The sequence below is a fragment of the Mastigoproctus giganteus genome, chromosome 12 (genome assembly GCF_048544385.1).
Source record: "Mastigoproctus giganteus isolate SK-2022 chromosome 12, ASM4854438v1, whole genome shotgun sequence".
NCBI lineage: Eukaryota > Metazoa > Arthropoda > Arachnida > Uropygi > Thelyphonidae > Mastigoproctus > Mastigoproctus giganteus.
Genome location: NC_143586.1, coordinates 47,244,678 through 47,261,133, shown reverse-complemented (window position 1 = coordinate 47,261,133; position 16,456 = coordinate 47,244,678). Strand labels below are relative to the sequence as shown.

Here is a 16,456-nt window from a genome sequence, read left to right as displayed (position 1 = left end):
AAACACTGGCAGTGAGCTAGATGATCTTGTAATAAATGAGAGTAAATTGGAGGAGAAATTGTTGAAGATAAACACAAGAAAGGCACCTGGGGTGGATGGGATCTATCCAGTTATATTAAAGGAGGCAGCAAAGGAAGTAAGCAATCTGTTAGCCATAATTATGAGAGCTTCCTTGGACTCAGGGGAGGTACCCACAGACTGGAGATGTGCAAATGTAACCCCAATTCACAAAGGAGGATCAAAGGCTGACACAAGTAATTATAGACCTGTGAGTTTAACTTCTGTTCCAGGAAAATTAATGGAAGTACTGGTTAAAGAAGCACTGCAGGATCATCTTGACAAGAATTCAGTTATAGCTCAGACACAGCATGGTTTTGTTAAGGGAAGGTCTTGCCTGACCAATTTGATTGGATACTATTATGTAGTCACAAAAGATTGGATGCAGGGAATAACTTTGATATTATATATTTGGATCTTAGAAAGGCTTTTGATACTGTTGCACATGGAAGACTGCTGCACAAATTGGAGCAGTGTGGCATTGGAGGCAGATTGCTGCTATGGATAAAGGGGGAGAAGACAGAGACTGGTAATCAATGGACACTGCTCATCGTGGACTAATGTTATTATTGGAGTCCCTCAGGGTTCAGTATTGGGTCCATTATTGTTTTCTGTATTTATAAATGATATTGATGATGGTATATCAAGCTTAATGTCCAAGTTTGCAGACGATACGAAGGTTGGCAGGGTTGTCAAGGGCACTACTGACGCTATGCTACTGCAACAGAATCTGAAAAGGTTGAGCAGATGGGCTGAGAGGTGGCAAATGAAGTTTAACATTGACAAATGTAAAGTACTACACATGGGAAACAGCAACCCCAGAGCAACGTATCAACTCTGTGGTACTACACTGACAGTGGTAGAGAATGAAAGGGACTTGGGGGTGGTTGTGCAGGCAGATATGAAGTTTTCTGAGCAGTGCAGATGGGCTGCAAGAGTAGCTCATGGTGTATTGTTGATGATATATAGGAATTTTTCTAGCAGGGATAAGGAGGTGATTATTCCCTTGTATAAGGCAATGGTCAGGACACACCTAGAGTACTGTATACAGGTCTGGAGGCCTCATTTCCAGAAGGATGTAGAGATGCTGGAACGAGTACAGAGAAGGGCAACAAGATTAGTGAATGGAACAAAGGGGTGCTCTTACGAAGAAAGGCTTAAGTTTTGCAAATTACAAAACAAATTACAAATTACGGGAGACTAGGCACCAGCGAGGTGATCTGATAGAGGTGTATAAAGCCTTAAATGGTTTGAGCATGCTCAATGCTGATGGGATTCTTCCTCTTGCTCAGAATAATCACCTGAGAGGGCATAAATTCAAATTGAGGAAGGACAGATGTAAGATAGACGTGAGAAAATTTGCCTTTAGCCAGCGGGTGGTTGGTTGGTGGAACAGACTTCCATCCCTTTTTGTGGAAGTTAATAGCCTAAATAAGTTTAAGGCTCAGCTGCACAGGTATTTCGAACGAACAGAGGGGCGAAGTGGTTATTTTTTATTTATTTTTTATTATTTTTTATTTTTTTTTTTGGCTGATGCTGGATAAGCTTGCTTTCTTGCATCAAATGCCTCTACTATTGCTAATGCTAATAACAAATAGCTTTCATTGTATTAACACAAATATAACATTTTTTATTAACATGTTTGCTGCCTTTTATATTTGCAAGGGTCCTTTATGTGTGCCTTGGGGAAATTCTGTGGGGTGCTTCTCTGGAATGCTGGAACAAGTGGACACTGCATTTTTAGTAAATGGATTTCATCTATGAAGAATCATCACTCCAAGTAATGCCAACATCTGTCATTTGTGGTGTTCTGACATTAACAAATGCATTTGAACAAGATTCAGAACTGCATCACTTGAATAGAATTCTATTTTGGTATCAGATGACATATTATAAAGAGCTGATTCAGCGTTATCAGCTTTAATGTATCGTCCACCCTGTTCGTTTTCATTCATAATGTTTCAGGCTGTGGATCCATTAATAACAACCCTTTAGGGTAAAATTTTATGGGAAAACACTTTTTACATAAAGTTTTTATTGGTAAACACATACTAAGGATGATAATGTTTGTTTTTCACAACCTGAACAATTCTAAAGTATGATCTTCAAAAAATTTTACCTTTCCTTGTGGAAAATACTAAACTAGATCAAATAACTTCAGCATAAGCAAAAAAGTACGAAACTGTGAACCAAGTATACAGCTTTTATAGTGCTCTTTAGACAGTACGATTGACACTAAGCAAAATCCCAGTTGTAATGCCATTGTGCTGATATTGCTCAGCTGTTCATTTCATGTGCCATTCCTTTTAGTGTTCATTGAATGGATGCATGTATGTGTTAAGGCACAAAAATCATTATGCTATTGTGGCTATGCCATTTGTTCTCAACAGTTTCAATTTGTTTAAATTGTCAGGAGGAAATAGCAATAACCATTAGTTTCTAGTTTGTTATTTAGTGGTGTGTGTATTGTATAAAATTTTCCTTCTTGTAGATGTATTTGCTCTTTTAGGTTAGTATAAAAAATATTGTTGATTATTTCAAATGAATATGATGGCACCATAAAGAATAGGATAGTATGCTCGAAGGGATTGTCTTTCTTTAAGGAATGAATGAATGTCATTAAGTATGATTACACTTTTTTAGAATTCATTTGTTCTTAAGCCATAGTTTGTCTTCTTTCTTTATATGCATTTTTATAAGTGTTGGCAATGAATATTGTTAAATGACTTTCCTTTGTCATATAGCACATTAACAATAATAGTGCAATATTGTTATAATCAATTTATAAAGTGTTTTGTAACATTTTATCATTGTTCAGTTTTTTTTTTTTTTTTTTTTTGCACGACACTTTTTTAACAGCTTTTGAGAATTATTGACCCTTCTGTCTATGCTATTAAAAAGTAAATAGAATGTAAAGTAATATGTTTTTATATCTTAACTTTCTGGCAATACATAAAAGCATATAACATATTGCCAGTTTTGTAGCACATTTTCAAATTTTTAATAAGAGAAACTGGGTGATAGCAGAAATTACCCTGGAAAGTATTGCAAGTTACTTTATAATTAGAAGAATTGTTTTCAATTGAAGTCAGAGCAAAAAAAAAAAGAGCTAAATGATCTCTTGCAACTTCCCGTGCAACTTCCAATAGTTTCAGAAGGTTATAAAAATTTAAAAGAAAAAAAAACCAGTTTTTAAAATTTTAGCCTCTTGGAGCTAAAAAGAACTTCTGTCATAAAATAACCTTGATGTATGGTTATTTTGATAAAAGTTTTAATATGTTATCTTAAATTATGTTATTCTCTCTGATATGTTTTGTCTGCCATTCAGAATGTTTGGAATAACATACCTTCTGATAATTTTTTCTTGAAATTTTGTAATCATATCAGATACATATTCAAGTAAGATTTTATAAAATAGGTTTTTCAAAAAAAAAATTGAGTTGCAGGCACTTTTTTTTTTTTTTTCTTGGCATGCAAAGGCCACCACAAAGAGCTCTCTTTGAGAGTTGCTTTTAGTGTCTCCCAGTAAATAATTTCTTTGAAATTTTGTTACTAGATACACATCCAAGAAAGATTCTCTAAAACATATTTTTCTTAAAAAGCAATTCATTAAAAGATATACTTAATTTTTCTTTTCCTCCTGTAACCATGCTTAAAAAAATGGAATACTTAGTTTTTTGTGTGGTGTGACTTTTCTGAATACCAGTAGCATAGAATAGAATATTCTTTGTTCTGTTATATATTTCGGAATTTTATGGCTTTTGAATTAAGTTTTTTTAGGATTCCACAACAACAAAATCATCTTCTGAGAGAATATTTCTCTTTCAGTTTATTTTAATTAATGACAAAATTCATCATAAAATCAGTGAATTCAACTGTAATGATAAAGGCATTCATGCTGAATATATATTGTAACTTTTGCAAGCTTATCATAAGAGTACCATAAAGCAATAATTAATCAAGAAATATGGATATTTCAGACTTCATTCAAGTAAAAATTTCCAATAATATAATTAAGAGCCATTTATGAAGATAATTACTGTTAATGGAAGACCTTTATCTGCTGAACTTTATCTGCTGTTGAAGGTAGTGAGATTTTGAAATATTATTGATTAAATTTTAAAAGCAATGATTTCCACAATGTTTTTAATTATTTTTAAAAAAAGTAAAAGAAACTTTTTTTTTTTTTTTTTTTTTAATTTAATAAATCTTGATTGCACCATAGGATTAATACCTTCTATGCCTAGAACATGCAGTTTGTTCAGGACTCCTTTATCATAAGGAATTAAGCTACTAGTGATGAATTATGAAGCTTGATGAAAACACTTCTGAGGATTAAAATGTTTTCTGTGCAGATGAAATTGGTAAAGATGATTATTAAAAAGTTTCAAACTATTCTGGATGATGCTATCTAATATGAACTTGAAACTGAAAATAAATAGAACATAGAAAATAGAACTTTTCTAGGCATACCTTCCTCAGAATTAATGATAATTCTGAGTAATTCTCTGAGTAATCGATTTAAACAACACTCTTTTTAATTTTTCTTATATTTACTTAATCATTTTCTATAAATATTTCATGTGTGCACAAAGAACAGTGTTGTCTCGATGAACTGACCTTGGAGGAATATTGAATTGTTACCTGCCATAACTTTGTTGTGGGGGTCCTGATTTATTAAATATGCCCTCCAATATCAATATATAAAACTTTCTGGTGGAAATTCCCTACTTATGAAACTTCTGATCTTTTTATTTTTCCCATAGTCATTTCCCCTTTCAGGCTAAGTTTTGCATTAGACTGAGCATGGACTGCCTCCAACAGTCCATTACCATAGGCTATTAAATGACTGTATTCCACCTAAAGGGGACCTGAACTAGGTCTGTGAACTTCCTGTTATATTAAATCTTTCTCTGCTATCAAATACTTTAATTTTCACCTTCCTCTTATTAAAATAATTACAGTAGAACCAAAACTCATTCTGGGAATCCTGTCTTTCTTAGTCTAACAAAAACTCCTCTGAAGTCTAAAGATTCCCAGGGCATACCTCCCAGTTGATATCCATTGCCAGATTAACTAACTCACTCAACACATCTGCCGGGTGGGTGAAGTGCCTGCCTGGCAACCCAAAGGTCGCGGGTTTGATTCCCGCCTCGGGCTTGGATCAAAGTACTGCAAAAACCTTGGGAGGTGCATTATGGCCACAGAAGCCTATGCGCCAACAACTACCAAAAAAAAAAACTCAACACATCTTCAGTGGATTTTCATTTCCCGAAACCAAATTAGCTATCTGAAACAAACATTTATTCACATAAGATTTTTCTAATATTTTTAACATCACCCTTTCCAGGATTATCAATTTTTGCTCATCAGGACTTTTAAACAGAACCTTGGCATTAGACTCTTTCCAAATTACTGAAAACACTCCTCCAGCAAAACAGCTGTTTTATAAAGAGAGCAGAATTTCAAGTCAATGCCATGATATTATAAGTTTTTATAAGATCCCCTAGGTACTTTTCCTTTCTTAATTAGAGAAACATTGTCTCAGTTCTTCCATTTGAAATTCATTTGCCTGGATAGGGAAATGTTCACCACCCTTACATTGTTCGTACTCTCTCTCCTCCCCTTATAACCCACTGCTCTACTGTTTCACTTTCTACACTGTCATCAGAAAGGAAAATTTTCATAATTTTGTCTGGCCATCATTATAATTATAGCCTTTTGTAAATTTTCTTTTCTTGCAGAATAATGAATGCACTTAATATAATTCATTTTCTCTATTATTATTTTATCCATGGGTCTCTGTTTCCCCTGGATCTGAATAAAGATTTTCCAAGATTTATACTTTCTTTCACTATTAATCTTATGTATTGAGGCCAGTGTTAGGCAAGTTGGAAAACTGCTAGCATGGAAGGAATACACAGACTAGTAGATTAACAGTAGCTGCAGATAGAAGTTAAAGTGATTCTTGCACTGCTTCTGTTAGAATATGCAGCAGCCTGAAAAGCAAGGTGTCGGGGATTTAAAGCCCTGCTGGAGTTCCTCGTGAAACAAACAAATATATGGGCCATGTTAGAGTTACTAAGAGTAAAAACAATTGCAGGTATACTTGTATGCACTAATGCTAGAAGCATAGTAAATAAATTTGATGAAATTGAAGTAGTGATCAAATTATCAATTGCAGACGTTGTGGGATATCAGACATGTTGTCGCTCAGATATAAGGGATTCAGTCTCGTATAGGGAGTAGAATGTGTTCAGAAATCTTATGTATTGAGGCCAGTGTTAGGCAAGTTGGAAAACTGCTAGCATGGAAGGAATACACAGACTAGTAGATTAACAGTAGCTGCAGATAGAAGTTAAAGTGATTCTTGCACTGCTTTTATTAGAATATGTAGCAGCCTGAAAAGCAAGGTGTCGGGGATTTAAAGCCCTGCTGGAGTTCCTCGTGAAACAAGCAAATATATGGGCCATGTTAGAGTTACTAAGAGTAAAAACAATTGCAGGTATACTTGTATGCACTAATGCTAGAAGCATAGTAAATAAATTTGATGAAATTGAAGTAGTGATCAAATTATCAATTGCAGACGTTGTGGGATATCAGACATGGTATCGCTCAGATATAAGGGATTCAGTCTCGTATAGGGAGTAGAATGTGTCAGAAAGGACAGACAGGGTGGGGGGGAGTGTTTGTTGTGCTCTTAATTAGAAGCACATAAAATCATCTAGCATGGGTGACCAGTGCAATGTTAATTCAGTTTGGTGTAACATGAGCACTGGGAAAACAAAAGTGTCAGTATGAATGCAACATAGGCCTAATGACTGTGATGAGTATAATGAACAACTGTTCAGACATATAGAGTGGACCAGTAAATCAGAATGCCTTATAATGGGGAATTGAAATTTCCAGATAGATTGGTCGCTCACACTGTTGCAAGACTTTTGTGGATTTATTAGATGATTGTTTCCTACACCAGCATGTTAGAAAGGCAACAAGAGAAAGCAGTACTCTTGATCTGATTATAAACATTAACCCTTTATGCATTAAGAATCTGCTGATAAAAGAAACACTAAGTGGCAGTGATCACAGTGTATTGATTTGGAATTTACTTAAAGATGTAGCTACCATCAAAGGTAAAGAGAAGGGTTTTTGCTTTCATAAAGATGACTACAGTGGTCACAGACAGTTTTTAAATTCTATACAGTGGTACCAATTGATGATATTACCAACAGCAAATTCTAAATGGGAAGCATTCAAGGAATTAATCCTAGCAGCTACTAGGAACCAACTAAGAAATAATGGTCAAGGACATTATTTCTTAGTTTTCATCTGACCTAAATTCTAAATAGGTCCATTAGACCTAAATGGATGATAATGACTCGTGGCAGTGAAGAAAAATGCATGGGTGCATTTCTGAGTGATACTATTATTTTTTTTCTCATTAATCAATTTAATTTCTTTGCCATTTATGTTTTTATTTATTAGGATTCCTGTAGTATTTGGCATGTAGTTCTCTGTTGATATGTGATATTTCATGCTTTATTTTATTTTAGGCTGGTCTCTTCAATAGCTTTAAGTGATTCTGATTGTCCTTGGTTATTGTCTGTTCTCTTGGTTTTCTAAATTTAATTAATTTTCACGGGCTTTGCGCCTCCATCCTTTTACTATACAGTAAAGCCCCGCTATTCGCGGGGGTTACGTTCCTGGGAAATTCCGTGGATACCGAAAACGCGAATACTGAGTTATGGCTCCCATAGTAATAAAGGGGTTCCATTCCAAAGTATGAAATATATAAGAAAAACTAGTCTAAAATTTTGTCTATGTATGTATTATATGTACCTTCATAATATGACTATGTACATAGACAGTATATAGTGAAATGCATATGGTATCGAAATGAAAATAAGAAACAATTTAATATTAAATGTAATATTTATTAGAAATTTCAAACAAATCTTTCAAACTAGCGCCTTTGCTAGCTAAAAAATGTATCCCGCCAGTGCTATCACCAGTTTCGCTAAGGTGTTGATAAAGAAGTTTTGCCTTTTCACGAATGAAGAGTGAACTTAACAGAATTTTATTTTGAGTTCGGTCTTCTATCCACAGATTTAAAGCCTTTTCCAATTTTTTATAATTTAACATCACGAGTTATAGAGCAAATTTTTGAAGCAATTAGTGCGTTTTCACGGACATTACGGCAGATTTTTTCTTCCGATTTCTTGATCGATTCATTGACCGTTGACTCATTGATTTTATAATGTTTTGCCACTGAGGAGACACTTTCACCATTAGGAATTTAACTAATAACTCAATTTTATTTGCTAATGTCATCACCTTTGATCTTTTCACATTTCCCTTGTTATTCGTAGCCATATTTTTGTACGGGTTAGAAAGAACTTGTCCACAATAAAGTCACTTTCTTCCATTAACACATTTAAAAAAGTGTTTTACACTGCAAAACGGTAGATTTATCACTTTTGTAAGCATATCAATTTATAAATTGATAAATTTATTCAATTTATAAGCATATAAATTAAAAGCAAACGACGAAACTTTCCATGACAAACGCATAACACATACTGAAAAGGATTAGCGAGAAACATCCACGCTCACAATTTTGCCACCCCTCTCCCCCCACCCACTGAGCACTATTTTGACCGGAAAAGTTAATTTTAGCCACGCCCATGTTTTTTTATGGCGGAAAATGTTCACAGCGCTTTAAAATTCACATTTTTTTTTAGGTTTCATTTTATATTAAATCAGCAACCATGAATACAGATACTGCGAATAGCGGGGGTTTACTGTACAAAGGGTACTAGGAAAGTTTTGCAATATGACGCAACAATGAATCACAGGAAGCTGCTTGTTGCTGCATGTTGAGACATGTTCATACGTGCATAGTAGCCGACGCGCCAAGTCGATGGGCTCAGTTATTCGTTAGTAGTGGAAGTGTAAAGTGCTTGCGATGGCATCGTGGTCACGAAATGAGACAAGGACAGTTTTGCGGTATAATTTCGTGCGTGGTTTAACCATAGACCAGTGCTTAGAAGAAATGACTCTTGCACTAGATGATGATTGTCCACATCGTACAACAATATTCAGGTGGTATAGAGAATTCCAAAGGGGAAATTTCACTCTGGAGGATTCTGAGAGGCCGGGAAGGCCACGAACGTCAGTTACGGAGGAAAACGTTACTGCTGTGAGGAAAATGCTTGACGAAAACAGGCGAGTGACCTACCAACAGATAGAGGATACTTTGGGCCTAAATGCACCAGCAATCCGCTCGATTCTGCAAGATCATTTGCACGTGAAGAAACTTTGTTCTCTCTGGGTGCCGCATCAACTGACTGAAGAGCAGATGACACGACGTGTGACTTGGTGCCGGGAGATGTTAAAAAAGTTTGATAAGGGACAATCTCGGTATGTGAACAACATCGTGACAGGTGACGAGACTTGGCTGTACTATTACGATCTGCGGACCAAGGCTCAAAACAAAGTTTGGGTCTTTGATGATAACGACACACCCGTAATTGTCAGAAAATCCCGATCTGTAAAGAAGAAAATGATAGCTGTATTTTTCAAATCGAGTGGAATTGTGGAACGTGTGGTTTTGGACACGCAGAAGACAGTCACAGCTAAGTGGTATACTGAACAATGCCTGCCTAAAGTCATTGGATCTATGAAGAACCTGCGGCCAAAGTCAAGAATAGACACCTGGTACCTCCATCACGAAAATGCTCCAGCTCACCGCGCCAAAGCCTGCACCGAATATTTGACCACGACAGGACTGAAACTTCTCGAGCACCCTCCCTACAGTCCAGACCTTGCTCCCTGCAACTTTGCACTGTTCCCGCATGTGAAAATGAAGCTAAAAGGGAGGCGGTTTTCCAGTGATGAGGACCTTCTACGGGCTTGGGACAACGAGTGTGCTTTACTCCCTAGTGAAACTTGGCAGAACTGGTTTAAAGATTGGTTTCGGAGGATGGAGAGGTGTATTGAATGTAGAGGAAATTACTTTGAAAAAATTAAATAAACAAAGCTGTATTGCAAAACTTTCCTAGTACCCTTTGTATATCTTTACAGCATTATTTCTTTGGTACTAAGCTCAATTGCATTACAGTTGGATTAAGTCTGTGCAGTGCTGATTACAGTGGTCACAGACAGTTTTTATGTGTGTACCTAAAGGTGCCATAGCAATTCATATACAAAAAATTAAAAAAATGAATGAAACATGAATTTAAATAACTGTTAGAATTACAAGTGTGAATTTTAATGCTCCTTCTGGTGCTTCCGTAGCCAGGTGGGCAGGAGCAGCAGTGCGTAGCACACGCTTCTTGATTAGACCGGGGATTCGAGCCCTTGACCACCAAATACGGAGGATGCGGAAAGGTCAGGGAATGACCACCACATATCCCCGGAGCAATATGGCCTTAGTTGCTAATGCTCCTAAAAACCAAATAACTGAACTAACTAATGCTCCTTCAATATGATATTCACCTTGATCTCTATTGTTAATTATTTTGTAATTGGAAAAGTAACTGTAAAAACAATTCTTTACAGCACTATATATCTGTCAGAAAACATCAGTGGGAACTTAATAGGAAAATTTGGTTTCCTTCATCTTTCAGCTACTTGCATCTCCAAAAAAAATCAGATGCAAGCAGTAGTTTAAAGTATATTCTCCACCTTAAACTGTTTCTTGCCTTATCTCCAAAAAACTGATTGGTGAAATAAGAGGACATGCCATTATTGTTTATTGCAAGTCCACTAGATAGTTAAATTCTGATATTTCTTCTTCACTATCAGACAAAGTTAATTTTGTGATCACTCAGAAATTTACAGAAGCCATAATTATAATTTATGCTCAACAAAACCACCCTAATACTACCTAAACAAATAAAAAATGAGTAAACCTCAGATATCAATTTATAAGTTGGCATAGGTAATGTATGGACAGGCCTTGCTATTTATCTGTATAATTCCACAGCTAGCATTGTTTTACTACACTTGGCTTGTTACGTACATTTGCACACTGCTGGGTCATATTGACCTGAACATAACAAATGTAACAATTTTTAATTTAGGCAATGAGAAATTTTTAACAGCAAATAGAATCTCACATAATATTACTTAGTCATAATAAAGTAATGAGATATGAGACAAATTAGTTTATAATTAAAAAAAAAAAAAAAATATATATATATATATATATATATATATATATATATATATAATTATTGATAAAAAAAAATAATAAATAAAGTAACTGTAACTAATATGTAAATAATATTTATGAGTCAATGCAGTTGCAAGCAATCATGCAATGCACCCATAATGTCTATAATATTACGGATAATATAAAGAAAAAAAAAATTATTATCGCTTTTTACCGACAATCTAGATGACGTCAACTGGGCCAACCACCCAGAATGAAGGCAAAAAACGACAAGGTTCTCTGTTTCTATGATGATCAATATATGCTAAGTAATTTAAATCTAAACCAAATATAAACCAGTATAGGCCGAAAATAAATCGAAAGATGATAATAAAATTTAGAAATATTAGAATCAAAGGTAAGAAATATAAGTAAAATATAAATGTAAGCATATATTAATCATCGTTGACCCGACAGAGAACGTAATTTAATGATTAAAATAAGATTAAATATATAATACATACTACATATTGACCGTATCTAGGACATAATGTAATAGGCGTCAAAATAATATGTGGTGCCCCCTATGTGATGGATACGGTAAAAATAAATAATTAAATTAAATTAACGCATAGAGAAACATGCAGATAGTAAGAAGAAAAACTAAAGGAGTAGGAATAATAGAACCTGAACTCCACAAAGGCGAAAAATAGTGGTATAGATAAGAAATAGTTTCTCCTACATCCTCGGATTGCCCTAATAATTTCGGAGAAATAAAAATAAAGAGGGTAGGACAGTTTAAAGACATTACATGTGTTTTCTTATCTATACCACTATTTTTCGCCTTTGTGGAGTTCAGGTTCTATTATTCCTACTCCTTTAGTTTTTCTTCTTACTATCTGCATGTTTCTCTATGCGTTAATTTAATTTAATTATTTATTTTTACCGTATCCATCACATAGGGGGCACCACATATTATTTTGACGACTATTACATTATGTTCTAGATACGGTCAATATGTAGTATGTATTATATATTTAATCTTATTTTAATCATTAAATTACGTTCTCTGTCGGGTCAACGATGATTAATATATGCTTACATTTATATTTTACTTATATTTCTTACCTTTGATTCTAATATTTCTAAATTTTATTATCATCTTTCGATTTATTTTCGGCCTATACTGGTTTATATTTGGTTTAGATTTAAATTACTTAGCATATATTGATCATCACAGAAACAGAGAACCTTGTCGTTTTTTGCCTTCATTCTGGGTGGTTGGCCCCAGTTGACGTCATCTAGATTGTCGGTAAAAAGCGATAATAATTATTTTTTTTGCGTTGTCTTAGGTCCCTGATGGTATTATTGTTGGATTTATTTTCTTTATATTATCCGTAATATTATATATATATATATATATATATATATATATATAATAGATTTTGGGTCAAATAGATCCTAACAGATAGCAAGATTAAATAAAAATTTTAACAACCATACTTAGAGCCATAAAAAATTGATGGATTTATAAACCATTAAAATAAACGGGATAAAATCATGAACCTTCAGATAAACCAAAATGCATTGCTATAATATTTTATAATACATTATCACTTTCTCAATTAACCCTGTAGTCATGGTATTTACACCTATGAGGTGTAACTCAAAAATAATAATCCCATGTTAATTGTTGCCTGAAGATAAAAATCATTTTCTTTACCTTCCCAAATGTAGACAAAATTTTACTTGGTATGGTTTGCGAATTTTTGTTTTCCCAGATTTGTAACATGACTGCTCCCACTAACTACAACTCTCCACATTTGTTCTACTTTTAATTCGTAGTAATGCTGGTGTGAGAAACTGACTGCTGCTTAGAATTGTGCTTGTTTTTAGTTCAAATTATTTATAAAACTCTCCCACTCAATCTAATAATTATTAACAGTTTCTAATGGTTGTAAACTACATCCTTTTGAAAGATTCATTTGAAATATTCATTACTATTTTTAAATAATAAATACAAACTGATAATCACTCACTTGGGATAGGGGGCTAAGTGACGAATTTTTTGTTTCCAGTCCAAGTTATTTATAAAACTCTCCAGTGTGATCTGACAGTTATTAATGGTTTCTAACAGTCATAAAATGTATCTTTTTGAAAGATTTATTTGAAATATTCATTATTTTTGAATAATAACATGGGAACATGGAAAGTGATAATCACTTGGGATAGAGAGTTAAAACAACTTGCAACAAAAACATGCAGAGTTGTTTTTTTAAAGCTATATTTTTTTATGTTACAGAGCTAGTTTTTGCTAGTATAAGGATCAATTACAGCATTTGTTGCGCCATGCAAGGCAAAATCACTAATTGCAGTTAATGATGATTGGCTTATGTGCCACTGCTCTCCCATGAAAATTGGGACTGTGGAGCTCCATAAATAGTCTGTTCATATAGAACTTTAACCCCTGTTATTTAAACTTCTGGTTGAAATAAACCCCTGGTTTCCAGGAGTATCTGACAAGATTGTCATGCTACCCTTCTAAGTAATCTGATCATGTGTAGTGAGCTTCTGTAGATTTTAGGGAATCTCTGAATAAGTTATATAAAGGTTGTAGACAATTTTGGCATGAAAATTAGTTACTCAAAAACAGAAGTCATAACAGTTTGGAGTGACAAGGAAAATTTAGAGTAGTCTAAATAATCAAAAAACTGGAACAGATTAGTATTATTTTATATCTAGGGACAGTCTTTATTGAAGATGGATTAGAGATAGAAATAAAGACTAGAAAAAGTAAAGCAGGAAGTGTAGGATACCATTTAAACAAATTCATTGAAACAAGAATAGAAATTAGACAAAATAGAAAATTATCTTGTTTATAAACACAGTTTTGAAGCCTATTTTAACTTGTGTATATGAGACTGGATAAAAAATAAAGGAACTGATTGTAAATTAGAATCTTCAGAAATTAAATTCAGAAAAATAAGTTATGCTAATAGGTGGAAACAATGGCAAGATCATATTACAAACAATGAAATAAATAAAAATGAACAAACAGCTCTTTGCTTTATTGTTTAGGTAGTATTTTACTACCTAAACTCAGTAATATTATTATTACTGTTAAGTTTTAGAAGTTTGGAGTGACAAGAAAAATTTAGAGTGTAGTCTGAATAAACAAAAATTGGAACAAATTAATAATATTTCATGTCTAGGAACAGTCTCTTATTACTATTGAGTTAGGTAGTATTGTTGAAACCATTCTCTTCAGTGGTCAATGATGGCATATCCCCTTGCCACTACCATAGTTGCCTAAATATGAATCTGATTGACATAGATAGGGGACCACAAGTGTTCCCTTGAACCACAGAACAAATTGAGTTCAGTTCACAACAAGTTGCCCTGATAATGTAGTTGGCAGATTAATCTTTTAGAGATGACATTACATTGCTAAATGGTAATCTGCTATGTAGCCATTGTATCATCTCTTAAATAAATAGTAAATTAACTTTTTTGTAATGTCATTTGTCTGCAATAGTGGAATATCAGTGCAACTCATTGTGCAGGCAACATTTATTCTGCTTTCAGCAATGGGCTTAAGACTGTTGTGTTAACTAAGCAGTTCAAATTCTGCTGACAGCAAAAATACAGAATGGTACATGTTTATTTTTTTAATGTTGAAGCCATTTTGTCCCAGATTTGAAGGGCGAAAAACCTAGCAATGTAAAATATTAAATTACATCTAATTAGTCATTGATCACACTGAAAAGTGTGTAGATTTTTGCTAATAAATTGGTATATTCCCAGTGTGATGGTTTTTTTTTTTTTTTCTTTGCAGAAATTTAATGGTCATGCAACAGAAATCTTCAGGTTATTACCTGTATTCCTTTCAGAGAAGGGCTTGTGTGATGGTGCCTATTTTTTATCTGCAGCAGTTAATGATAGAGTAATAAGTGCCTGGTAAGTAATTGGCTGTAAAAAGCTAATAGTTCAATACTGTATTATCAAAATTGTTAAGTTTAGCACAAATTAGAATGCTTGTGTTTACTAAAATAATTTTGGACCTATTATAATTTTAGCACTGAAATAGGAAGGAAGTAAATATATTATCTTTTAGCAATATTTCATATTTAGTTTCTGTTTATAAAAATCAACTTTGTATTTTGATCTTTATGATGTAATGTAACTTCCAAGATTATAAGGCACTTTCTTCCAAGATTATATAAATTTTTGATTAAATATTTATCATTGATAGATATTCACTGTTGATTTTTCATAAATAATTAGGAATTCTGTAAGAGGAAATTTTCCTTTTGGGGGGGGGGGGGGGAGAGAGAGAGAGAGAGAGAGAGAGAGAGAGAGAGAGAGAGAGATGAGAGAGAGAGAGAGAGAGAGAGAGAGAGAGAGAGAGAGAGAGAGAGAGAGAGAGATGCAATTATCTAAATAATATAAAGCAAAAAGACTCAAGATTATAGGAATTAGTAATATAGTAGAGTCTCATTAATAATGCAATTTCAGGGACAGGGACTTAAATGTTTGTTGTTTGTTATTTGGTTTTTAGGAGCATTAGCAACTAAGGCCATATTGCTCCGGGATATGTGGTGGTCATTCCCTGACCTTTCCGCATCCTCCGTATTTGGTGGTGACGGGCTCGAACCCCGGTCTAATCAAGAAGCGTGTGCTACGCACTGCTGCTCCTTCCCACCTGGCTACGGAGCCAGCAGGGACTTAAATGTTCTGGTTTTGTAATAATGAGGTGCAGTGCCGTCATGGTATGGTAGGCATCCAGGCAAATGCCTAGGGTGTCATTTTGGTAGGGGCACTTCGCCATCATGCAGATTATTTAATTTTAATTTAAAAAGGGCGCTAAATGCTTGATTTGCCTAGAGTGCAAAAATATCTCACAACAACACTGATGAGGTGTGTTGAAACTTGACCATTTTCTTTAGTACATATCTTTTAACATTAACTTAAGCTTTATCCAACAACATTAAGAATAATATTTTGTTTAGATTTTCTTTTATTTATATGATAAACCATGAGAGAAGAAATCAAATGAAAATATATAATTAATATCACATAAACCAGGTAAAGTGGAATCACAGTGTTAATATTAAAGGAAACATGACAACTAATTTTCTCTTTAATAAATTAATCTTATTTAAAGAAAGAAAGAATCCAGATTCATATGCATGGTTTATGTTTTGCATGTATTCTTAACTACAGCACAGAACTTATTAGATGCAA

At 34.0% G+C, this 16,456-nt stretch overlaps 1 protein-coding gene across 1 annotated transcript in view; it reads left to right on the top strand.

Annotated features, from left to right (window-relative positions):
• Positions 1-16,456, top strand: part of LOC150077016 (WD repeat-containing protein 43) — a 107,368-nt gene that overhangs the window by 24,654 nt on the left and 66,258 nt on the right. Inside the window, exon 5 of the mRNA XM_090386882.1 lies at positions 15,048-15,169. Within this exon, the coding sequence (XP_090243008.1) occupies positions 15,048-15,169 (122 nt within the window). The remainder of the gene's footprint in view (positions 1-15,047; positions 15,170-16,456) is intronic.